The sequence below is a fragment of the Anopheles coluzzii genome, chromosome 2 (genome assembly GCF_943734685.1).
Source record: "Anopheles coluzzii chromosome 2, AcolN3, whole genome shotgun sequence".
NCBI lineage: Eukaryota > Metazoa > Arthropoda > Insecta > Diptera > Culicidae > Anopheles > Anopheles coluzzii.
The window spans coordinates 94,661,340-94,685,697 of record NC_064670.1 but is presented as its reverse complement, the minus strand read 5'-3'; the positions used below and the strand labels follow the sequence as shown (position 1 = coordinate 94,685,697).

General features: G+C 45.2%; 1 protein-coding gene across 4 annotated transcripts; it reads right to left on the bottom strand.

Moving 5' to 3' along the window:
* Positions 1–84: 84 nt before the first annotated feature.
* LOC120952245 (serine-rich adhesin for platelets) lies at positions 85–24,144 on the bottom strand. Of its 4 annotated transcripts, none has more exons than XM_040371474.2 (9): positions 23,975–24,144; positions 15,332–15,780; positions 11,796–12,007; positions 8,099–8,206; positions 7,619–7,737; positions 4,534–7,551; positions 3,512–3,769; positions 2,809–2,946; positions 85–2,321 (listed from the first exon to the last, which is right to left on the bottom strand). In XM_040371474.2, exons 2-9 carry the CDS (start codon positions 15,376–15,378, stop codon positions 1,905–1,907), a joined length of 4,317 nt encoding a protein of 1,438 aa, XP_040227408.2. In that variant the 5' UTR covers positions 15,379–15,780; positions 23,975–24,144; the 3' UTR covers positions 85–1,904. The 4 variants fall into 4 exon arrangements, with proteins under 4 accessions (XP_040227408.2, XP_040227409.2, XP_040227411.2 ...); XM_040371475.2 differs by lacking the exon at positions 23,975–24,144 and adding an exon at positions 23,648–23,917; XM_040371477.2 differs by lacking the exon at positions 3,512–3,769.
* Between the last annotated feature and the right edge of the window lie 214 nt (positions 24,145–24,358).

Below are 24,358 nucleotides of genomic sequence, written 5' to 3'. Positions count from 1 at the left end.
TCTTGTGCTCTCCTTTGAGTACATGTAAGGTGATATTATCATACACTTGGTGAAAGAAAGGAAAACATTCAACCAGCTCGCTAATATTGTGTTCCAGGATGGAAGGTTCTGTTTTAATGTATAAATATGTTGTATATCGTTTTGCTTTACACAGTTCAAACGGAGCTACTATAGAGTTAACGTTTACAGTTTCAGGCTTTCAGAAACATAACAATTCCTGTCCATTTCCGCGTGATTTGTTCATCTCGTCTTAAGGTCTATATTCCTTTCTTTTTTTTCGCAATAGCTCAATTCAAAGCGATACTTCTTCTTCTTATGCTTAGATCTTTGAACTAAAACGTTTGTCAGGTTCACGATCATTTTAACTCAAGTACGAAGGAGTTTACGAGGAGCAGCGTGAATAATGAGTGAATTGAGTTGTTCGAACCGGATGTTGATTTAAAAGTCAATTTCCTGTCTGCTGGACGATGTAACGAATAAGAAGAAAAGTCAAGCGGATTGATTCTCCCATAATACGTAAATCATAATCGCTTCCCAGTTTATTGCTCTTACGAGGACATTTTACTTGTAAAAACCTGACAAACTATACTATGTCTAACCCAATAGTCTTCTTTCGATTTGTTCGAGCGCTAACGTAACGTCTACTGCACCGTAAGACTGTCTTCCTTTTTAGTCTTAACCCTCACCCAATTCGTTAGCTGCTTTACCTTTAACGGATTTTACCAGATGGGATAACATTACAGCAACTATGTAGCGTACCCACTGACCGTATAACAACAAGCTCGCGCTCCATGTGGGTACTCCAAGTGTGTGAGTTTAATATTGTTACGTTTCTGTTTTTTGTTTGCTTACACACTTACACATTAGCAAGCTTATAGGTAAATTAGTTAAAGTAACATACATTTTCCTGTGCCTAGAACAGCTACACATTTGTTGAAGGCTCTTTCCTTGTATTTTGATGCTGCTGCACGACCCTAGAGCACACTTCGACACTCGCACATGACAAAGTCTGACAAAACGTTCCTCCAAAATCAAAGATTACTAACAGTCAGCAATGGGGGCAGGGGTGTCTCGGGGATCGTCGCATAACAAATGTACGTATATTAGAATTAGCAACAGAGACGGGGAAGCAGAAGAACAGTATTTTTAAAGAAACAATTAGGATATCACAAATTCTTCAATTAATCGCCTGTGAGGATCAGAAAGCAGCATTAGAGTTTTCATAGTTCAATAGGTTGTATAAAAAGGATGGGTTTTAACAAACTAATCCGCATTTAACGCAGCGATTAACGCGCAATGTTCTAAGAGCTCGCTCGATTTCAATTCATAAAGCGTTTGCTGCATGAAAGAACAAACAACCCCCGATGGTATCGTTCGTCTTCCTGTTCTGTTAATTAAATAGAACATTAAATAGCAAATGATTTACTTCAATGCTCACAATGAGAGAAGTATTACATAGACTGCCCAACAAAACACGGTAAATGGACAAACGGTATTGTACAAAGAAATAAAAAAAAGAGTAAGATTCCTAAAACAAACGTTAACAAGTAAAGTGATTATCGGAAGGTTCGAGGGACGAAGCTGTTCGCGTAGTAAATACACACAGCAGTAAAACAAAACATGACCGGATGGGAATACTTTCGGCAGAACACAGTTGTTACACACTATCGATAGATAAATACAATGTGGGGAAAAAGGGTTGCCAAAAGCCGACACGTGACACATTGCAGACGACGGCTTAATATTACAACGATCTAGTTGTCTGCGCTGCGCTCTGCCCGTATTACACGGGCACACACACACACACGACAGGGGTTTTCTATGGCTCGTTTACCTGCCCGTGTGTTGTGTTGGGAGCTGGGCCCTTATTAGCTAATCATTCTACACGAAAAATCACGCACAATCTATCGTCTTATGTAGCTCGTGGGACGCGGAAGACCACTGCGCACCGTCGGTGGTCGTATGGCGGACGGTGGCCTCAGCCCGGAAGGTTTCGCTCCACCGGTCGCTGCCGTCGGTTGCTTCAGTCCGGTCCCCGTTGTAGGCGCCGCCGGCATGGAGGAGGACACTGGAGGGTTATTCTTCGGTAGCGGCGGCTCGATGGACGCGTACGCGCTCAGCACTCCCGGGCCCATTCCTGCACCGGTGCCATTAAGTTTCGTTAGCAAACCGTTACCACTACTACTGGTGCCACTAACGTCCTCGACGCTATTGGTTCGCGTAGCGCTCGCGAACTGTGGCGGTTGCGCACCGTTCGCTATGCTTTGACTATCTACACGATAAAGGCTGCCCCGTGAGCTAGCGGATGAGGATGATAGGCTCTACGGTATGATGATCATCACAGGGCGCACACACAGGGGATCGGATGAAACAACACAAACAAAAAAACGTACACACACAAAAAAACATTATAAAAAACGTCAAAAGGGAAGAAAACAGGGAGAGAAAAATTGGGAAATAAGTACAAAATTTCAAAAACTTTATCGTGTGAAAGGTTTTAACGATCTGTGAAGTATGGGAGAAAGTATGACCCTTCCAGCTCAGATAGTCGCTGTCGGGTAAAACACACTACTATACCTGTTTCTACTAATATACTCTATAATTTTCAAAAACGTGGGGCTTTCTATGGATCAGCTAAAGAAAATTAATTTCAAAAATGTATATATATATATCACTCACCAGAGTAAGTGGTGAATAAGATAAAAGGAATAATTTTGAACTGGTAAATATATCTAGCCTATTCTATTTTCTACTCTATACATACAACTCAGTGCTTTGGTCCTTCTATTGACCATTGGTTTTACTTACATTGACGGACTCGTTATCAGAGTCCGGGTGCTTGCGGTGCGTGCTGTAGCTAAAGTATCCGGACGAGGGGCGAATCAGCCCAAGGCGGGACGTTTTCGCCAACCCGCTGGCTGTGCGCATCTGTACACCACCGGAGAGCTAGCGGAGAAAGGAGGCAAGGACAAATAAACAGGGGACATGACATTAAAATGCAACAATATCTGTACAAGCGATCAGAGGGCAATACATTTTATATAAATTCTTTTGCATAAAGGGATCATTTGGAGCTTTTTATTTTTGTAAAATATATGTGTGACAGCCAAAGATAGCAGAGCGTGTGTTGGGTAAACAAACACCGTAAGTTTAACCAAGAAGCTTACACACGAATTTTGCACCAAATAGGATCTGAAGATAAAAAAGGCAGCTATAAAGCTATAGGAATGTTTTTGAAAAGAGACTGTGGTTAATATGTACACAAAAATCCGCGTTTGAGTACTGTTCCTTTTAGCCAACCAAACGTTTAACAGATAAAACAAGCAACCACACTAAACAATGAACATATTTGTTTTAGTAAACGAAACAATAATTAATAATAGCCTCAATTTAATATCCTATTTTTGTGTTATCCTCTACCATGTCTCTCATTCTCTCCTCAACCAGACCCCGTGAGCCAAAACTTAACAACGAAAGGTAAAACATTATAATTACAAAAACAAACACGTACAGGGGTAGTATTCAGAGCGTTTTTGTTAGCCATTGCAGCAGCGGTGGAGCTGTTGTTCAGGCCGGTACGAGCTGCATTTGGCTGAGCGGCGGCGGGTGATCGCCCCAGCGGCAAGCTGGCACGGCCCACCACTGCTCCTCTTCCTCCTTCTCCTCCTCCTTGGGCACTCTGATGCTGGTTGGCGCTACTGGACGCTAGCCGCAAGTTGGTAGCTGCCTGCTGCTGCAGCGAGAACCGCTTGGATGTGTTACTTTTCAGCTACAAAACACAGGTCGGACGGACCGGGGATCATCGAATTAGCGTTAGTGCACACGGAAGAAACACACACACACACATACATAGAGATACAAACAAATAGAAAGAAACACACGCACGCATCTATGAGACGGTTGCATAAAATCTAGATTACGTTTACACCGGGTGGATGTGACTGTGCGCATCCTCCTGTTGCACGATGGTGGTGGAGCAAGTGTTGTGCAAGGATTGGGAGTGTCGGACAGAAAGAAACTCTCACCCGAGGGAAAAAAGAAGAATCTCACACCAATATAGTGCATGTGCGATAAATGAGCAATGGGATTGATGGGGATGTGTGTAACCGTGGGTATGCGCATGATACGAAGAAGATGGGCTTAGTGCGTGGATTGCCAAATGATAGTGTTGTCCTTTTAAATGTGGGACATGGGAAAGAAAATGATCGATACATGACACTGTAACTTTTATCCGTACCGTTTTGTCTTCTCTACTCATGATTGGATCTATTGAACATAAGCTAAATAACACACAGCTACAATACTATTTCCAACCAATAGTATCTATGGTTTAAGGTTGTAACTATTTCATGACCTCACAAACAATAAATGGGTAATGCAAACAAACATTTCAAACAAACAGATACAACGGAAATTGCAAAATAACGGTCACTAATCGATCAGTGTGAAAAATATGACACGAAAAATGATTCTTTGGTGAGAAATGCATGAAAATGGATGACAAAAGCAATGGAAAAGTCGACGAAAAAATACCTCTGTGTTGCTGGAATTGTGCTTCAGTTTCAGCTGCAGCGCGGACGATCCGTGTAGCTTGGAGAGATTGCCACTGGAGCCACCGTACCCGCTGCTATTGTTTGCCTGCGCAAACGTAAGACTATGGTAGGACTTGGATTTTGTGCCCATCGGGGACTTGAGCGCCGGAGCACCCATCGGCTGGCCGGCAACGGTTTGGTTCTGCTGCAGCTGCAGCTGCTTGTTCGCTAGGCCAAACTGTGAGTACCTTCCGGTGCCGAGCAGACCGCCACTACCGCCACCCAGCTTGGACATGGTCGCTAGCCGCGAGGTGGGCTGCTGCTGCTGGAGCGATTTATCCCCGGACAGCCGCGGTTGCTGCAGCAGATACTGATCGTCCTCTTCCCGCTGTTCCAAGCAATCAGCCGAGCTGGACTTGTTGCCGAGCGGAAGCGTGAGGTCTTTGCGCTGTATTCCCCCAACTGTGCCCTGCAGCGGGCCGGCGGCGCCATAGTAGCGCGGCTTGGAGAGGGTACTGCGCAACCGGCTTTCACCGGGACGTGCCAGTCCGGACGGTTGCTGCATCATCGTGCTGGGCTGGATTGCTTGCGGTTTCTTAAACACGGCCTCATCGTCATCCCCGGAGGGTTCAGTCTTCATCGTGGGCAGATTGCTGCCGTTACCTGCCGCCATCCTGCTACCACCGTTCGCGAGCGATGGCGGACCGCCAGCCATCTTTGCCGCGTTATGATCTACCCTGCTAAAGGCACTGCTGCTGCTGAGGCCGCTATCTTCCCCGGATCCGTTCAACAGTGGCTGCGGTCCGGCCAGCTCCTGGTCCACGTCCGGCAGGACGGCACCGAGCGAATCGTCTCGCCGCCTGCCCAGCCGTATCGTTTTGAAGCGGTCCCGGTTCTTGCGATCGTACGTCTCTACCTCGCTGTTGGTAGGGACGGGATCAGCTGATTCAGCGGGCCCTTCTTCGCTTCCCCCGTTCGCCATGATGACCGTCGCGTTCATCGCTGGCGACTGTTGCTGCTGCTGCTGCGGCGATAGGTTCAGGTGTACGTCCTCATTATATCTACTTCTACGATTTAACAGTCTTTCGCTTCCACTCGACGAGCACATGCTGCTGCTGCCGCCACCACTTTTCGAGAGCAGCGAGTCCGCCAGCTTATTGTCGCACTGTGCCTCCCCCGGTTGCTGTTGCTGCTGGTGCAGCTTCCGCTTCATCTCGTCCTGCTGCTGCTTCTCCAGGTTGATGCGCGAGTGGCGCTTCTTGATGTTGTCCAGCGACTGGCGCAGCTTGTCGCTCGCCTCGTCCGACCGGCGCACGTCCGCCGTCAGCGAGTTGAGCATTTCGTCGAAATCGATCCCGCTGTGTTCGCTTTCCAGTATCGATTTCTCAAACTCCTCAAAGTGCTGCAGCGAGATGCGCTTCTCCGCGTCGAGGAAATTCGATATGTCCGTGCCGGTGCCCGTGCCCGTGGTGGCCGTCGCTGACGGTAGCCGCCGTATCTGGACGTCGAAATCGTCCGTCTCCAGCTCGAGCAGCATGTCAGCGGCCGGTTCGGCGGTGCCAACCACCTCGTGGGTAATGTTCCGCAGGTCCTGCTCCAGGTTGCGGCTGCGTCGCACCATCGTACGCCCCAGCCCGCTGGTAGGGGTGGTTTTCTGCGTCTCGGGACCGATCGGTGACAGGTCCTCTAGCTCCGGCGCCACCTTCGCCCGAGCCGACGGTCCGTGGAAGGGCGTCGACTGTACCAGCATCGAGTTGGCCGGGAGCTGCTGCGGCTGATTGTACGTTCCGTTTGGTGTGCGCTGCCCGTGCGGTTCCGCTTCATCTTCCAGCTGTGGTTCAGCTGCCGGTCCTGCCCCGCCACCGCCTACCACCGTCGGCCGCAGCGGGCTATCGAATGGCAGATGGCGTACCTCGTCCTCGCCGCCGATAAACGTGCCGTTGCGCGGACGCCGCTTGAAGGTGCGATCGAACGGAACGGCAGGCGGCGGCGTGATCGAGGGTTCGACCGTGTCGAGCGTCAGATTGATTAACCGCACGTCGTCCCTTTCCTCGTTGTTGAGCGTACGGTTTCTGACGAACGTTCCGTGCCCATTGGCCGCGCCACCGATCTGCTCGTCGCCCACGATGCCGAAGGTGCTGTTCATGACCGCATGCTTGTCGAGGACCGGTTTCGGTGCGACGAACGTTTGCCCCGCCGCCGGCAGCACGACCGTTGTGTCCGTATCGACGTGCGGCACTTCCTCGAACGTTTGGTTCAACGACGAGCGCGGCTTGCGGTACGTGTTGAAGTTGCGCGGCCGCCGCGCATCGTACGTACCGCCACCGTTCAGCAGCAGCTTGCCGGCGAGCAGCCGCTCCGCTTCCGCTTCCGGCAGCTCGAACGTGTCGTTGGGAGCGGTCACGCCGGTAGTGATGGTCGTGTTGATCAGTTCCTTTCCAGCGTCCCGTTCCTCTTCCGTTGGTGCACCCGTCGATGTTGGCGGCGGCGGCGGTGAGCTTTCCTCCTCGAACGAAGACTTGCCCCCCACCAGCGCCCCCGTTCGGCCACTGCTTTCGTACGAGTTTTGCATCGTACTCACGCCCGACACGCTCTCGATCGCGTTCAGGTCCGTGCGCGAGATGTTGCAATCCTTCGTCAGCGTGCTTTCCTCGTCCAGGCAAAGGTTCTCCAGCCGCTGCCGGTCCTCGATCACGCTGTACAGATTGTAGCCGTTGTAGCTGGCGTTGCCCACGTTCGGCATGCTCCCGTTCGCGTTGTCATCGCCGGCGTTCAGCAGACAGCCGACGCTGCTAAAGTCGCCGCTCGTGATCAGGCTGCTGGTAATCTTCTCGTTCGCCGAGTACTCCATCGAGTTCATGATCGAGCAGGGCGGCGACACATCCTGCAGCCAGCTGCGCTGCATCAGCAGCCGGTTGCCGGTGGTCGAGCTGGCGAGAGCGGACGGGGTAGCTAGGGAGGATGGCGTTACCGGGCCACCGATTTGTACGTTCAGCAGCGGTGATCCTCCGCTTGGGAACTGGAAAGAGGGTGAGAAGGCGAATTGATTTATAATCGGAAGAAAAGATGAGCTGCGTCAGACTTACCTCAGTGTGTGAAGAGGACAAGGTGTTGTTATTATCTACAGCGAGTGGACTGTTCGGTATGCCAGTCTCTATTCTCTTCTTCGGCCTTGTGAACGTTCCCGTGTCGACGAATCTTTGACCTACAATGGATGGGTAAAAGACAATTATAAATTAGTGTTTATTGTACAACTTAAAGGCTATGAGCATCACAAACGCATGAGAATGTTAAAGTGTTATGGCAGTATGGGAGGAAAAAAAAACACAAACAACATTAATGGATTATGCTGTTGCTGCTGTTTGATACATTCAAATGGTTGATCGCACATGATGGTCGGCGAGATGATTCGAATTTTCGTTCAATTTATTGCAATCAATTCCGTCGAGCGCCAATCAATTGCGAATCCTATTGGAACTTGTTAGCTGTTATAAGGCCAATTTGGGATGGATTTAAAACAAAAACCAATGGGTGACACGCGAAAGGAACGCACGGCGAATACTTACTGCTACTGTTTGGATTCAGCAGCCGCTTGTCACACTCTATACTATCGATATCATCGAGCAGAAGAAGCTCGTTCTTGATGCGGTCCGTCACACATTCGGATAGTGTTTCTAGACGTTTAACGAGTAACGGTAAAAAAGCAGGAAACGATTCAAATATCTTCTTTAATATTATAATAAATTAGTTTCAAATTCCCTTTGTCCAAGTGCTGTTAGTTGTTTTCCCTTTTTATAAGACGTAATTGCGATCGTTTTACTTAAACGGCTCTCTTTTCCGCTTCATGCCTTAAACTAAGATGTCAAGATTGATGCAACAGAACCTTGCCCGTTCTCGCGGTTCATTCTCGTTCTCAGGAAGTTTGTCTACTGGTACCGGCAGAAACCACATTCCATTCCATTTCCGAAACTGTCTAGAAGGCATTTTTAAAACGGATACTTCCGTCAACCAGCTGTGCTGTAGCTCTATACCAGGACACACAAAGGCCTGACCGCACAACAACTGTGGCATTTGTCGCCTAAAACGCACTTCGCCAAATCGATTGACAGCAAAACGTAGCGGAGGACCGATTAATTGCATCGCTCGCTCCTCGGTACATGCACATGCTGGCCGCACATCGGAGATAGTTGTGGCACCGTTACACACCCTCCTCCTGCCAAGCTGCTCGTCGCACGTGAGGGGGTTTAGTTTCCATTTTCAGTTACGTACACACAACGTCCAGGGACAAAGAATTAACCCAGCACACACCATAAAAGCGTGAATGAGTACGCAAAACGATAAAAAAAAACCGCGCAATAATAAAGAAACGGGCGCTTAGGCCAGCGCGCGTCAAAACGAGTGGAGGAAGTGACCTCACCATATACGGGGCCTCTGCACCACCACCACCACGTCACGTCACTGTTGGACGGTGTCGCGCAGCTGGGCGATTTAAACAAAAGCTCTACACACCTTTTTTACACTCTCGCCACATCTATACTTTCATGTTGATTTGCCACATCTATACTTTCATGTTGATTTCATAGCATTTTCCAGTTTGACAAATTTCATTTCATTGATCATACTTTTGACTTAAATTTGCTTTACACCAAAAATCAAACTGTCCTCTCCCCCCATTCGATTTGGATTGAAATTGAAACGGAAAGCATGAAATCGACACCGGTTCGTGGATGGAGCGACAATCAAGTGGTTGTCCTTCGACGGAGACAGTGGGCAGAGCATGAATAACGCCAAGAAGACAAGACTTCACCGTTCGCCAGAATGAAGGTGTATACGAGGCATACAACCGCATAGGTGTTGGGATTCGGCTGTCGTGTACTGAATGGGCGTTTTAATTTGGACGAGCCCACCACCATTGGAAAGGGTTGTTATCTTGGAAGGTTGGTATATGTTGCAAACCTGTCAACTGGTTGCAATTGGTACCCCTTCTTAACATATTGAAATCGTGAGTAATAAGTGGGTAGATAAATCAAACCCTTGATACATTCCTCCAAATCAATTATTTTATATTAAAAAAAAGCATAACTGAAACTGAATGTTTGCAAACCTGTGCTCAAAATTAGAGTGTACTCTTAAAAGACTCACTTTCTTCAAGACTTTAGGAGTTCATTTTCAATTTACATTTTTTTAGGAGTTAGATCATATGTGACGACAGTGCAGTTTGTATGTAAGGTCCCATGGCATAGTCGTTAGCTCGCATGACTTAACAACATGCCAATCGTGGGCTCAAGCTTAGAATGGACCGTTCTCCGTAGCAAAGACTTCACTATCCATCGGCGTGGTATCGTCTCGTCTTAAAAAGTTCGCGACTCAGCTGACTCTTTTGAATGATAGAACTAACGAGTGTCAACTGATTCGTTCATTAGTGAATCTCCACTGTGTGTTAAAGAAAAACGTAATTTAACTGTGAAGATTCATATCGACTAATTCGAAACAATTTACATTCGGACTCATTTTAGGAGTCAAAATAAAAACTATTATAAACAATATTTCGTATAGATCCCTAACAAATCTTCTTCGCTAGGGATTTCTTAAATTTCTACGTTGAATGTCTACGCCGAATAAAATAAAAAAAAACTGCTGCCGGCAATGGCTCATTAACAAATATAATCTTCTTGTTCTATTTGGCGTCCTACGCGGACATGCCGGCCTATACAGGCTTTCGAGACTTAATTCATTACCACGCAGCCGGATAGTCAATCCTTGCTACGGGGGGGACGGTACATTCTAGGCCTGAACCCATGACGGGCGTATTATTGAGTCGTTCGAGTTGATAACTGTACCACGGGACCGCCCCTCAAATATAATAGCCGCATCAATATCCGTGATAGCGTGATAATGAGCTACTGAAGCGGTTCCTGACCCGTGACAAGATCATGATCCGTTTCTTGATTGAAAGAGATTCAGGTACAGTTTTTGGACCGCATCAAAACTGATCCCTTTTTTGATAGGATCATTTCCAGAATCGATAAGAATTCAGGGCCGATTAAAGGACCTTTATAGGTTAAGCATTAGCAGTTCATGAACTGCTATGGGTCTAGAACAGGCGCCGGCAAACTTTTGGACCAAAAGAGCCAAATTTTACAACATTTTCGTAGAGTTCTACGCGATGAGCCAAATAGACAACTCAACAGTATTATTTTTAAGTTATATGAAACATACGAACGTCAAAGAGCCGCCATCTAGACAGCAAAAAGCCGCACTTTGCCGATCGCTGGTCTAGAATAAGTACCAGAACAAGCTTTGGTTCAGTATCAGGTCCAGTTCCGATAAGTATTCTATTTAAGTTCCAGCATCGGTATGGCCTCAGAATCAGTTCAAGGATGTTTTCAATATCAGTTCTAAGACTGGCTCTGTTTCAGGAGCATGGTCCAGAATATGGATTAGTGGTCTACTAGAGGACAAGTGTGGGTTCAGAATCAATTTCAAAACCACAGGGGTAGGTGTAGGTTCTGGAACAATTCCCTCATTCGGTAGCAGTTCCATGACTAGTAATGGTTAGGAAACAGTTTCTCTTGACGTGCAGTTAGAAGATACAGCCGTGGAATTGGGCTATCTTAAAAAAAACATTGCATGTTCCCTGGAGTTCCTACATGCCCCCAAAATTAACTAACAGTGCCAGTACCATTAACTACTTCTTCTTTTTCTTCTATTTGGCGTAACGTCCCACGCGGACATACCGGCCTATACAGGCTTTTGTGATTTATGCAGTAACCCGCAGTCGGCTGTCTTTGCCAAATTAACTAATCGTAGCCATAGATTGGTTGAGAAATAATTTCTGGCCTAATGTAGTATCAGTATCAAAGACTCTCAAATAGTCTCTACGCTCTATTCTTGTTTTTTTTCTTTTCTTTTTTGCTAGGTCAAGACTAGGTTAGTTAGGCTTAGTTTTTCATGAATTATTTTGTTTATTTGTTAGTATTAAATTAGTTTTAAGTCTATTATATTTAGCCTTGATGGCGGATATTATATGAAATAAATGAAATGAAATGAAATGAAATGAAAGACGCTATCCAACCGCTTTTGAAACAATTTAAATTACCCTTAACCACACCTTAGAGACCCCATCATCATGCCTGGCACACTTCGCATAACCCTTGCGTGTGCTAAAACTAAACTGTTCCCTTCAACACACACATCACATTCGGTGATCATTTATTCACCTTATTAGCTCCTCTCCCAGCAAAAGGGAAAGATGAAACTTACCTAGTTTTCCGGGGATGCTGCTGCTGACGCTAGTGTTGTTCTCATTGCCAAAGCTCTGATTCAGCAGGATGTGACCGCTACCAGCAGTGTTGCCATAACCGGCGGCTGCTGCTGCTTTGCTGTTGCCGCGCACACCGCCGCCACCGCGTGTTTCCCATTGTTTTAGAATTGCAAACACTTCATCTTCATCAATCCATTCCGACTCGAGGCAGCTAGAGTGTGTTTGTGTGTATTTTTTTTAGTAATTGGACAAAGAAGAGAAGAAAAAGAAGAAAAAAAAATAGAGAAGGATGAGTAAAAGACACACGCAGGCAAGAGGTACGTCTCTATGTTCCAAAAACAAAGCCCACCCCTGTTGTCCCTCACCGGACGTACGCGAATTAAACGAAGTGTGAAGCTTTCTTGGGCTTCGGGTTGGGGTTGGGTGATGTTTGTTATGTTGCAAACCGGCGCGGGGGAACGCTTTAACCCCAATTCATAGCAATGAGCGAGCGTCTAGCGCAGTGGCGCACTATTGCAAGATGTAATGCATCTTGTGGCAGGAGGATGGACGAAATCATAGCGTCCGTGGTGCTTCATATTTACACGCACAACGTTGTTCTATTTTAAAGCGAACGCGTTTTCCACAGCGAGTCCGTTGGCCAACGCGCAGAGCTCCAAAGAAGATCGTGCGCCAGCGAGAGAAAATACACTTTTAACAATCCGAAAAGGTGCTAATCAGCTCACTTCCATATACGATAGCGTAATTAGATCAAAGTAAAATGATGAATCAAAACAAGAGATGGTCGTTTATCCCTTTTCTCGCCCCATACACATGGGCTCCGATGATGCCAAACTCCATCATCAACAATTTCTTTCGACAACACGCTACTTTCGATTGGTGGTCGGTGGGTGGTAACGATGATAACAAACCGAAACAGGTGAAGCATAATTGGAAATGATAATTTTACCCATTTCACCCCCTTCATTGCTGTAAGTTGTTTTTAAGATTTCGATTACTTCAATGGGTAATGATTTGTTGCACCATTGGGAAAAGTTCAACAGGCAATTAAAACACCTTTTTAACAAGTTAATAACGAGTTCATTGGCGAGAGGAAGTGGAGCGCAATGTAATTAAAGTTATTGGACACAAAAAGGTGTGACAACAAATAGAGTTAATTTTGCGATAATTTAAAGTACAAGTACATAGGGCGTGGAAACTATATAATTTAATTATTTTTCTGCCAATTTTATAAAAATGTTGTTATACACAAAACTACCAAAATTACAATCACAAGACTTCTGTATGTTATTCCGTAATTGTATTCCGTACTGGATTTAATACTTATATTTTCATTTTTCATTTTATTACCCATTAGATTGGGAAATTAATAATAATTGAATAAAGATTTAATATTTAAAAAAATCCAATTATTTTTCATGTTCACGCTCATCTCTCTCTTTCTCACGCTATTGCTCAGTCCAAGTCGATTTGGCCATCGTCAAACTGTTATCGATCGATGTTTTGTCGCATCGTAAACGGGAAGAACATATTACGCTGGGGATTATCCCCCATACACACCCATTGTTGTTGTTCCCGTTTCCACATATTTCTTCATTATGGGAGCAAATCTTTACCACCCGCCGGAATGCACCCTTCCCTTACTGCATTTCTGGCGCAACGAAGAAGCATTGTCAATTTCAAGCATCACTGACGGCCAATCAATTGAAAGATCTGATCAATGTTGGGAAGGTGAGTTGGACACGCAAGTGACACAAAAAAAAAAACACACACACACACACACATCCGGAAAGTGTGTTCCAAGGAAGAGACGAAAACACATTCACAATTTTCCCTACTCCCTCGGTCTGTGTATGGGATGTTAGATGAGATGAAAGATATCCGGCGGGTAAATGGGTATGGGAACGGGACCAAACGACACAGAGCTCTCAAAGTGCAGCAAGACAACAGAAAAGAGGAAATTAGGTTTAGTTTCTGGCGAATGGTTTTCCAGCTTTATCTTCATGTGAAAAATACGTATTGCACTAAGCAAAGAACATTTTAAAGTAAATCTTTAAGCCGTCTGAAGCAGAGAAAATTACAAAAAAAAAAAAATATATAAATGTCTTAAAATCAGAAAAATTGCATTCTTTTTGTAGGAAGAACATGCATTCACTTCACATGTTGAATTCTTCAAGCTGAACTTACCAATAGTCTAAGAGCCATTTTATTATATTGCTGTGTGAAGTTGTAGTCTTTCCAATTCAATATTTTCCAAAGTGTTTTCAAACCTGGTGCATTAAGGAACCCCTTTTTATTCAATTGCAGACCCGTTAGGGTATTTTCCAAATAGCATTTTGTTTAAAAAATATTTTGAATAAACTTTTGCATAACCCGCATCTATCGAGCAACGTCTTTTTGAGGATTTTTAGGATATGAGAATTCAAATTTCCAAGAGTATTACACTAATTACATTAAAAACAGAATTTCGATCTTTGTTGAGCCACTGTTTGATATTGTGGGCATTTTGATCTCAATAAGGTTCACAAAATTCGTATTTTTTAGTTTATGTTTCTATTAAGTGTTAACTTGTTCTGAGGACCAAACACCCAATCATTAAAGTTGGGTTTCTCGTGGATCGGGCGGGCCACTACCGACAGCAGGGTTTGAATACTATGTTTCCTCTTGGATTCAATGTAGTGCTGGATATATTGACCCGTATACGTGTCGATAATTCTCGCTGCACTGTCATCGAGGCATTCATCACATTAGCAAATATATTATCTTTATCCAATAAAATAACATTTTGTCCAGAACTTCAACAAGGTAAAAAATGTGTTGATTTTCGAAATGAATTAAATTAGAATTTTTGTGTCGCTAATAGCAGGGTATGAAATAACACATTAGATGATTGCACATTGACAATTACCTTAACAATGGACTCCAATGTAAAGAAAATGGGTTTGGCCCAGATTAATGAAAATTAACGATGAAATTACAGTGGCATCAGATGGAAGCAAAGCTTTTTAGAGGCTGTAACATGTAATACTTATTTTTAGGAAATTCAGGACCTATGAGATTACAATTTTTGACTGATTCTACTATATTATGGCAATGTTCTAAAATTAATAAGCGATATAGTTAAATTTAGGATATAAAAAACAAACGAAAAAATGAAAAAATTGTATCAAAACGGTAGGAAAGCGGAATTCAAAAATCTTCAAAGCCCATCAACGCTTCACTCATATCAGTCTATAGTTGAGTTGCGAGATCAAATAGGAAAATTCACGTTTCAAATAGGAAAATAGAATCAATCAAACTCGTCACGAATAATCGTTTTTAAGGTAGAACAAAGATGCGTGTTAGATGACTTACTAAGCTCAGCCATCAAAAACCTCCTCAAATGAAATATTCCACACAAAAAAGCTGATTTAAGTATACATACAATGAACCTTTTGAATTGCTTGGTTTTCCCAATCGCTCGCACAACCTCTCTCTATACAATTCTTTCTAGATTTTCTACGTACGCTTGTTCGTACGCTTACGGAAAACTTACCTTTCTGGTATGAGCTCATCTCCGCTGTAGCTCTCGGACACGTCCATGTTTTCCCGACCGTTGGCTGCCGCTGGGGAGGGGAAAAATGGGATCGCCGCCTGGTTCGCGCAGATCACCCTGATCTTCCGCCGGCAGCACTTCCGGTAGAGCGGCGGGGTGGTTTCACTTTTACTTCTCGATGCATACACACAGACCGGTGGTACGAAACAGCTAAATCAGTACCCACACACACACACACGCGCACAGTTCTTTCCCACTCTCTATTGCTTTTGTTCACAATCACAAAACTTCAAAATTGAGCCGTGTTATGCAAATTTTTGCCAACTGGTTGATGATTTTTCCTTCACACTGCACAACACTGGTTCGGTGTTTGGTGGAGAAAGAAACACGTTGAGCATTCGTTCCGTGTGTGATTGCACTGGGTTTAGACTACACTAAAAATGGTTTACCTAAAAAAGCAAACGCCGCCAAATGGATTAATGAAAAGCGTTACAAAAGGCGAACTGAATTCAGTTGTTATCTTTTTTGTCTAACGAAATTGATTTTATGTTCATTGATATGGTATTGAGATGAAATTAGTGTTGTGTGATAGGCTACTTTCAATTTGACGCCGAATACGACCAGTACCAGCCACACTGTGCACACTCCCTTTGCCTGCCTCGAAGGAAGGGCGTGATGGAAACCTGTCGATTGATTTATTACTCGTCGAACTAATGTGTAAAAGCCGGGTGGAAGTGTTTTCGCTTTTTGTGTGTGTGTGTTGTTGTTTTTGGTATGACTATTTTCTCCCACCACCCCCATCCCCCCATTGAGTTTTCTATTGCTTCCGCGCCAGCGTAAATGTCGATCGGTTGACCGTGATATTTTAGGGAAGTGAAAAGTAAAAGCACTTTAGCAACACATTCAGCGGCACGAAGGTGGTGAAATGGTTTTTAATTTACTCTCTGGTTTGCTCTCTCTTTGTCTCTCTCTCCCTTTGCCGCTGGGTATGTGTTTCACCCTCACTCCACTACCAAATTTGTGCGAAATTAAGCATAAACGAGCAATCGAGCACCTTTTTGGATGTGGATGGATTCCACAATAATGGTATGCATTTTGTGATGAGCGTGTAAAAAGGGGCATCAAAAGAAAGTGCCAACCAAGAGTTACGAAATGCATCACGACATGCAAGAAGCACGTGTCAATGGGGCGTACATTTTAATGGTGGGCTAGCCCTTTGGGCGACTGCTTGGAAGAGTGGATGTACAGAAGCATAAAGCATTAATGTGTGACGTTAAATGAAGGAGGTATTATTCATTTTCAAAAATAAGTTATATTGAACTAGAGTAAAAAAAAACATCTTTAAACGTATGAAATTAATACAATCATTACGCACTGGGTTGTCTGTGTTCTCTCCTATTTGCGCGCTCCACTTTTCTTATCGAACTGCACACCCCAGTTGGCCCAGTTGCAGCTGTGGGGGGCGCATTTACACCCATGCGGTACATGTTAACATGCTCCACAAACTGACCCACACATTGTAAGCCGTGCATACTAGTGTTGGGAGCTCAGAATCGGAGCTACCCGATTCCGATTCCGTGTTCGGAATCAATTCCGGAGCCGATTCCGGAGTTGACTCTGGAGCCGATTCCGGAGTCGGAATCGGTCATGAAATAGCTAATTGCTCTGGTAACGGAATTAGAATTGACTCCAGTATTGGAATTGTATCTGGAATGAGAATCAGTTCTGGAATTGAAATAATATGTTTCATTCCGAGAATCTCCATGAGAATGTATCGCTTACAAGTAAATTTTGATTTTTTGCGATTATCAATACGTAGTAGCATCATTGGACCCAATTGTATAGACTTATGGAACCGACTTATGTCGAAACCGACTCCGATTTCGAAGCCGATTCTGGATTCGATTTCGATTCCGGAACCGACTACGATTCCGAAAAAGATTCTAATTCCGGAGCCAATTCTGAAATTGATTCCAATTCCGGGACCGATTCCGATTCTGGAACCGATTCCGATTCTGAAACCGATTCCGATTCCGAGACCGATTCCAATTCCGGAACCGATTCCAATTCCGGAACCGATTCCGATGTTGGAACCGATTCCGATTCTGGAACCGATTCTGATTGCGGAACTGATTCCGATTCTGAAGGCAATACCGATTTCGGAATCGATTCCGTAAACTGATTCCAGAAAACTTCGGAGCTAGGCGGAATCGATTCCGACGGTAATTTCAGTTTTCCCATCACTATTCCACACACAGCACGCCAGGAGCGGCAACAAAACACGGAAAATGTATATGAAAGATTTGTACCGCGTAATATACCGCGTTATTTTTGCGGATACATTATTGCCACAGCTAAGGAAGCGCACTACAACGATCCAACACGAACCTGAATGCAGCTGAGTGTGAGAAAAACACGTCTTATTCGGTTGGCTGGTTGGGTTGGGAAGCTTACGGGAGTGGCCGGTACTGTGTTTGTGTGCGTTTGTGCTGTTTGAACGCATCTGAACGCTATTGGTTGCTAATGCGCTTGCCTGTTTGCTTTGCCGATTGGTGACTAACGGCAATGGAAATGGATAAAGCTTTGGCTGAATCATCATTTAACTACGGTGCATTATCGATCGCCGTGTGACAAACGGTCAGTGTTGTGCAAGAAAGGATTATAGTAAAAAAAAGAAGACATGTCTTCTCTAAATTCTTGATATATTGTGTCCGTCGAACGGAAAAGCTCCAACAACCAGCGGCACCAGCAGGCAGCAAAAGCAAGCAGTGAAACATTAATTGAAAGCGATAAAACAAGTTGGACATGTTGTCAAAGTCTCAAAGCAACGCCCACATCGATGCCAAACCATAGCAATTAGGCAACCCGCACCAGCCGTTCCACGGCAAACGATCGCCTAATCCAACGAGAATGGCATGGCACGGGGCATTCTCGCTTTACGCTTCTCCAAGTTTAATTAACTCTTATCGTGTGTGTAAACGGCACAAAGCCGGGCTTAGGATGGAAGAGATGGTCTTAATTAATTAAAATTAACGCATTACCCGTCAGCTAGGCGGGATCAAACCGGGCGAAAGTATGGCGCAGTTTTAAGTTACAATTGTGTTGCTGAAGTTCATCATTACATGTTAAAAACGTTGCTGAATTCAAATTAACAATTTCTAGAACAAATTGTAAATACTTCTACATCAATTCTTCAAATTAATGCATAAATGTGTAATAATATTTTACTTTTGTAAACGACGTAACACAACATTTCAGCTTATTGATATTTTGGGGGCAATGGCTTTGTGTAAACGGGATGTTAAGCCAGATGAAATCCATCCAAATGTCCAACAAAAGACGGTGGTCTAGACGAGATTCAAACCATTTTTGTTTCTCTCCGAGCGGATTTTCTATTTAAGCCCTTACTCTCAGGTGTGATAATCTCTCGATCGATGTGAAAGAAACATCTTCATTTTAAAGGAAAAAGTAATAACAACATCCAACTATAGAAAAAAAAGGAAAACAGAAACAGAAAAAAACACATAACATGCTTTCGGTTTTGACTGTTCTTTCCATTTCGCTTCATTCATTTGCGGATACGCCTATCGCGGAGCGCTGCCACGGAAGTCCGGTGGAAAGCCTTCGGCAGTGGGGAAAATGTTGGCGGTAAGAGGCTCAAACTAAAAGTAGCCCCTATAAAAGCCATTCCAAATGAACAAAAATACTGGAATGAGGGGTAGTATGCGCCACCGCAAACACCCGGACATTGTTGATCGGTTCCTTACCCCAACCCTGCCCGCTCTGGAATTGAGCCCTGATGACAGGTGCAATTCGAAACAACAAATCGCCGGTGACTAACCTTACTTCCGGGCGGGTCTCTCTCTCTTTGCTTTGTAATGTGCAGTGTATGTATGTGTTGGTTCTTTTTCTATGCGGATCGGTAAAAAACACATGAAAAAAATAACAAAAAACAAACCACAACCAGTGATTTTTGGGCATGGTTGGTTCGGTCGCCGACATTTCTGCTCGAAAGGTTTGGCATCCAATTTTTCAAACTTTTACCCTCCAAACAGGCCGAATTTGTTTGTAAGGTGTGGTCTGCCATCTGCTGCCCCGCGTACCGAGACCAATACGATCAGCTGCTCTGCCTTTGCGAAAGCCATCCCGTGTGGTACAAATGGGAGTTTCAGCAACAGGCTAGCAACAAGCAAACGTTACACAGCGACGAGCAAAACCGATTAAAACCGCTTTTATGCACCTTCATCTCGTTGCGGTGTCAGTCTGTCATGGGAAACGCATCCGTCAACCAATTCACACCGTCGACAGTTTTGCAACATAGCCACGGTTATCCGACAAAGCAAAGACAGAAAGCTCACCGTCGAAAAGGGAAACAAATTTGAGGAGAGAAGCTTGCGTGACACTGCATCGGTAGCTCACCGACAATACGGCCTCATCAAGGCTGGGAACATCGTCAGAGGGACACCATCGCGACAGAGGTCGCGCGATCTTTGGACGCGCACAAGACGTGCAAAAGTGCGCGACACAGTGAAAAAGGAAAAACATAAATGCCAAACACACATTCAATTGCCGTGTGTCTCGCATCGGTGCCGGAAAATGGCGCCCAAGGGGGAGGCAATTTCGCCGTCCGTTCGACTGAACGATTACACAGCAAAGCCTCGGACGGAGAGATGGCCGGGTCCTAACCATGCGCACGGTCATCCCGCGGTTGGCGACGGGGAAAAGCAGTCGACACCACATATTTCTTTCCTTGGCTTTTAATCGATATCGGCGGCATCAACGGTGGATTACGGTGAGTCGCTTAACCGCCCATTCGTAAGCGCGCTTGCACACCTGGAGCGGCTCAAACCGTCGTGTACGAAGCAGCGTGTCGGGCAAAAAAAAGAAGTGGAAAAACATAACGAGGCCTTTTCATGAAGGAAAATAAAAACACACCAACCCAGCCGAAAGGCCGAAGGACGGCACAGTACATGACGGAACAACAAACATGGCTCGGTTGCTGGCCGCCGGTGCCTCGGCTTGTTATTCCAAACGTAGCCGCAGTAGAGATGGAATAAAATGTTATGTTTTGCCAGGTAGCGTAATAAACCTCGCGTCTCGTGTGTGTGTGTGCCGCCCCCTTAGGGCGGGATGGGACCCGACGACGCATTCACGCTGAGTTGGAGACGAGTCTTCTCTCAAAACAGTCGACCAAACTGTACTGCAGAACTTGGAGCCGTGGTCGTTCGCGGTGGTGGAGTGCTTCGTAAGAGCGTTCTAGATCGAACCAGCAGCAACCGGCTATTTTTAAAACACACTGCTGCTAGTCCGAACGAAACATTTTCCCCGGTACGCTTGCGATGTGGAGTGTGTTTTTTGGAGTTTTCCCGGGGCCCTTCTAATGCTTTATGTTCATGTCTGTAGAAGAAAGTTCACAACTTTTGTGCCTGATTTCGGGTCGGGAAGTTTCGGGATTGTTTTGCTACAAGAAAGGAAAGCAAACGTAAATAAATGACGATAATGGTTTGGCGGATGTTTAGAAGACAAGCAAGAATGGTCGAGCGGGTTACCTTTTGGAAAACGATCATCGAGTTAAGTATAATGTGCTTTCGGGATTTTTAACCCGTTTTCAACTGCTATTTTCATTTCAACATAATATGCAATATGCCATCGAATAGAATTGATGTTGCAAATCACGTTTATATGCACCAAATCCATTGGAGAATTCCATTTTAACATGTTGGACCTCATCCAAACCGTCTCCTGCTCCTTTTTACAAAAAAAAAACCAAAAAGCACCAAATTCGATGCGTTCTTGTTGTTCAAAATAAGCAAAAAGTGACGCATATTAAAACCGGTCTGTTTAAAAAAAAAAGAGGCGAAACGAACGATCGGCAAAGTGCCATTTTTCGCAGGTTCCGGTTCAATAGCGAAACCGCCGGAAAATATGTACGCCAGCGCACACAAACACACACATACACAAAAGTGCAATGCCCCATTTGGACGTTGGCCAGCGGTTTAGATAACGCCATGTGGAGCTATGTTTAAAATTCAATGAAAAGCGTGAGTTGCATATACATAAAATGCTCCAAAGCAACTTAAAAATAGATGGCAAACTGTCTCATTTTACAATAAATGCCAAGCTGATATAGAGCGTTAAACGCTAAACGAGACGACGATGGCAAAAAGTTTTTTGCAAAGGAAGGAAGAAACCATTTTTCATTCCAGCGAAAACAATTCACGTTATCTCTCTCCGTTCTATGGGCAGGCACTGTGAGTGACGAAACACGGAGCATTAAATCCTAATCCACCGAAATGCGCCAGTTGCACTGGCCTGTGACGTCTGGTGTCTTCGTAGTCAGCGGTTCAGGACGCGCGAGGGGACGACTATTTTCGTACCGATGACATTACATCCGGATGACTCTCTCTCTCTCTCTGTCCTGCGCCTCACCTCACACCCATACACGCCAAGTAATTTTATCTATTTCTATCCATTAGCAGATAAAATTGCCCAAATGTAGACGCCATATGGGTCACGATTGTGGGGCCAGGGAGAGGCAATGATTTACTGGAATGAGAGGATGGTGGGAATATACATCCATAGAGAACCTATCGTCGCATGATGGAAAGTTATTTTGAGGTAATTTTAAGGTGCAATAAATGTACTCCATGATGAAGTCAGGCTTCATTGCGAGCTGTTTTAGCGCACAGAAGGCCCCCAGGGAAGCATCGTTATCGATTAGCAGCAAACCGGCAGCCACTGCAGCCATTTCTGCGCGACTTTGTGCCATGCACAGGTTGCACCCTGAACTTGGTTGGCCATAACCACACCGGCCGCCATTCGTTGAACCAACCACCAACCAACCAACCAGTCACCGTGTCTCGTGCACGGTGATGACCTCATCTTCCTCTTGCTGCTGGTGGTGGTGGTGGTGTTGGAAGGCGAATGGTTTTCTCGGCTCGGTTCAGCTCTATGCCGTCGTCTTGTGACGCGATGCAACAACACACCAAGCGATAGATATACCCCCCCCCCCCCCCCTGTCCTACCAACAGCATCTTCTCTTCACCATCGTACACATTTCGTTGGCTTTCTCTCGGCCGTGCGCGTTCAAGGCGAAACGTTTGCGACGACGGTAACAGCCGCGTGTTCCGGGGTCCTATGTCGCTGTTTTTAGCTCCCAGTCCCAATAATGACGGCAAGAGGCTTACAGAGAGAGAGACTAATGCAGCTGTGGCAAGACGCGTTGTAAAATCATTTGTCTTTGAAGGCAACCTCCCGGAAAAGGGATGTGTCGCCTTCTTTGCACGCCTGCCCCTCCGTTGGAATGACTGCCGTTGTCGTGTGCTGTAGAATCGCGCCTACTATGGGCCGATCGTTGGAAGGTAAAGTTGGGAGGGTTGGCCTTGGGCTCGGTTGCTGAAGTTGCGACGATCCATCTAAGAACGTTCTGACATTTTCTCAAGCATTGGCGAGGCTTCTTCGTTTCGGTACGACGGTTTTGATCCTTTTTTTGGGGGGTAAATTTTGGGAATGCTGCAAAAAGAAGAACTTCCTCGTTCTCAGTGCATTTTTGAACTTGCTTGCGACATTCCCGCGTGCCTTTCGCGAACAAATGAACCTTGAAGCTTGATGACGATATTGCCATTGCCAAATGGTGGTTGTGTTTTTGTTTCTCGTTCTCGTCTATGATCTAGCTAGCAGAAGGAAACACGGTTGTTACTGCGCCTTTGGCTAATTTGTCGTATAGCTCCTCCACCAGTTGTGCAGTTGCAGTAACATCAGAGACATTCCTGAAACACACTCACGTGCACTGGTGCTTCGATATGCAAACAAAAGCGAAAGGGAAACGGTGAGTCATCTTCAATGGGACCGTTTTGACATATGCTAATTAAGATCTCCTATTGTTTTGGAAGCTATGTTGATTACTGCAAACATCGTAATATTGGGGAAAAAACTGCTTTAAATTGTGCAACCATTGTGCTAGTTTCTTTTCGAAGTTGCTGCCAAATTCTTAACTCTTAACTCCTCTTTCTTGTGGCACAGACGCACACGCAGCCACAAACGACCACTCCACGGCCATTACTGCATTCGGCCATTTATGCCCCCACTCCCCCAGACCGTTCGTCTCCGCGACACAAACAAACACACACACATAGCGAGCGAACAATCACTACTTCGAACATAGATCTTAACTGCAACTTAATGCTTTTCAGGGTGCGGTTAAGCTGAAGAGGTTTACTAATTTTGTTTTCTCCCCAAGAATGTTATCACTGCACCAAGCCACGCAACTGTAAATGGGCACGCACGCACACATGAAACACACACACACACACACACCGTTATTGGAGCAAACGGAGGTTGACGAACACACGGCGTGCAGTAGTAGATTCGCGAGCAGGAATTTTTCTGATTTTCCAATAGAAAATGGCTTTCCACAAAGACACACACACACACATGCCACTTCGATCGGTAACTTTTCACTGTGCCCGCGACAGCCGAGGCAAAACGGAAACTATTTCAGGAGGAAGCTGGTCGCGCTGCCTTCCGCGATGGTGACGGAATTCGGGAAGGCCGACTCAAAATGTCGACGCACCACACATTTTCGTCTGCACTGTTGCGGAATATGGAGCACAGCACTCGCTTGGAGACAGAACATTTACAAACCTCTGTGATTCACACACACACACACGTGCATGCAATTGTGCAAAATACAAAAAAAGGAGTAAAGTACGGCTCGAGCGTACGCACTGCACTGCACGAGCTCGACAACAATGAAAAACTGTGGTGCGGTGAACAGAACCAATAGCACAGGAACGGAAAGTTAACGCAGCAGCAGGCATAGCGAGCGGTTGGGCCAATGTACGTCAAATGACAGCTGTCAACGGAACTGAAAAGTGACAATCATTCAGCGAGAATAAATGGTTAGGGGGGAAATTGAACGATTTTTTTCAAAAATGGACTATTATCATTATAAAAATAAGTATTTACTTAAATTTTTTAGAAGATTATTTGCAATGTTTATTCAATTTCTTGCAAAAATAAACCTTC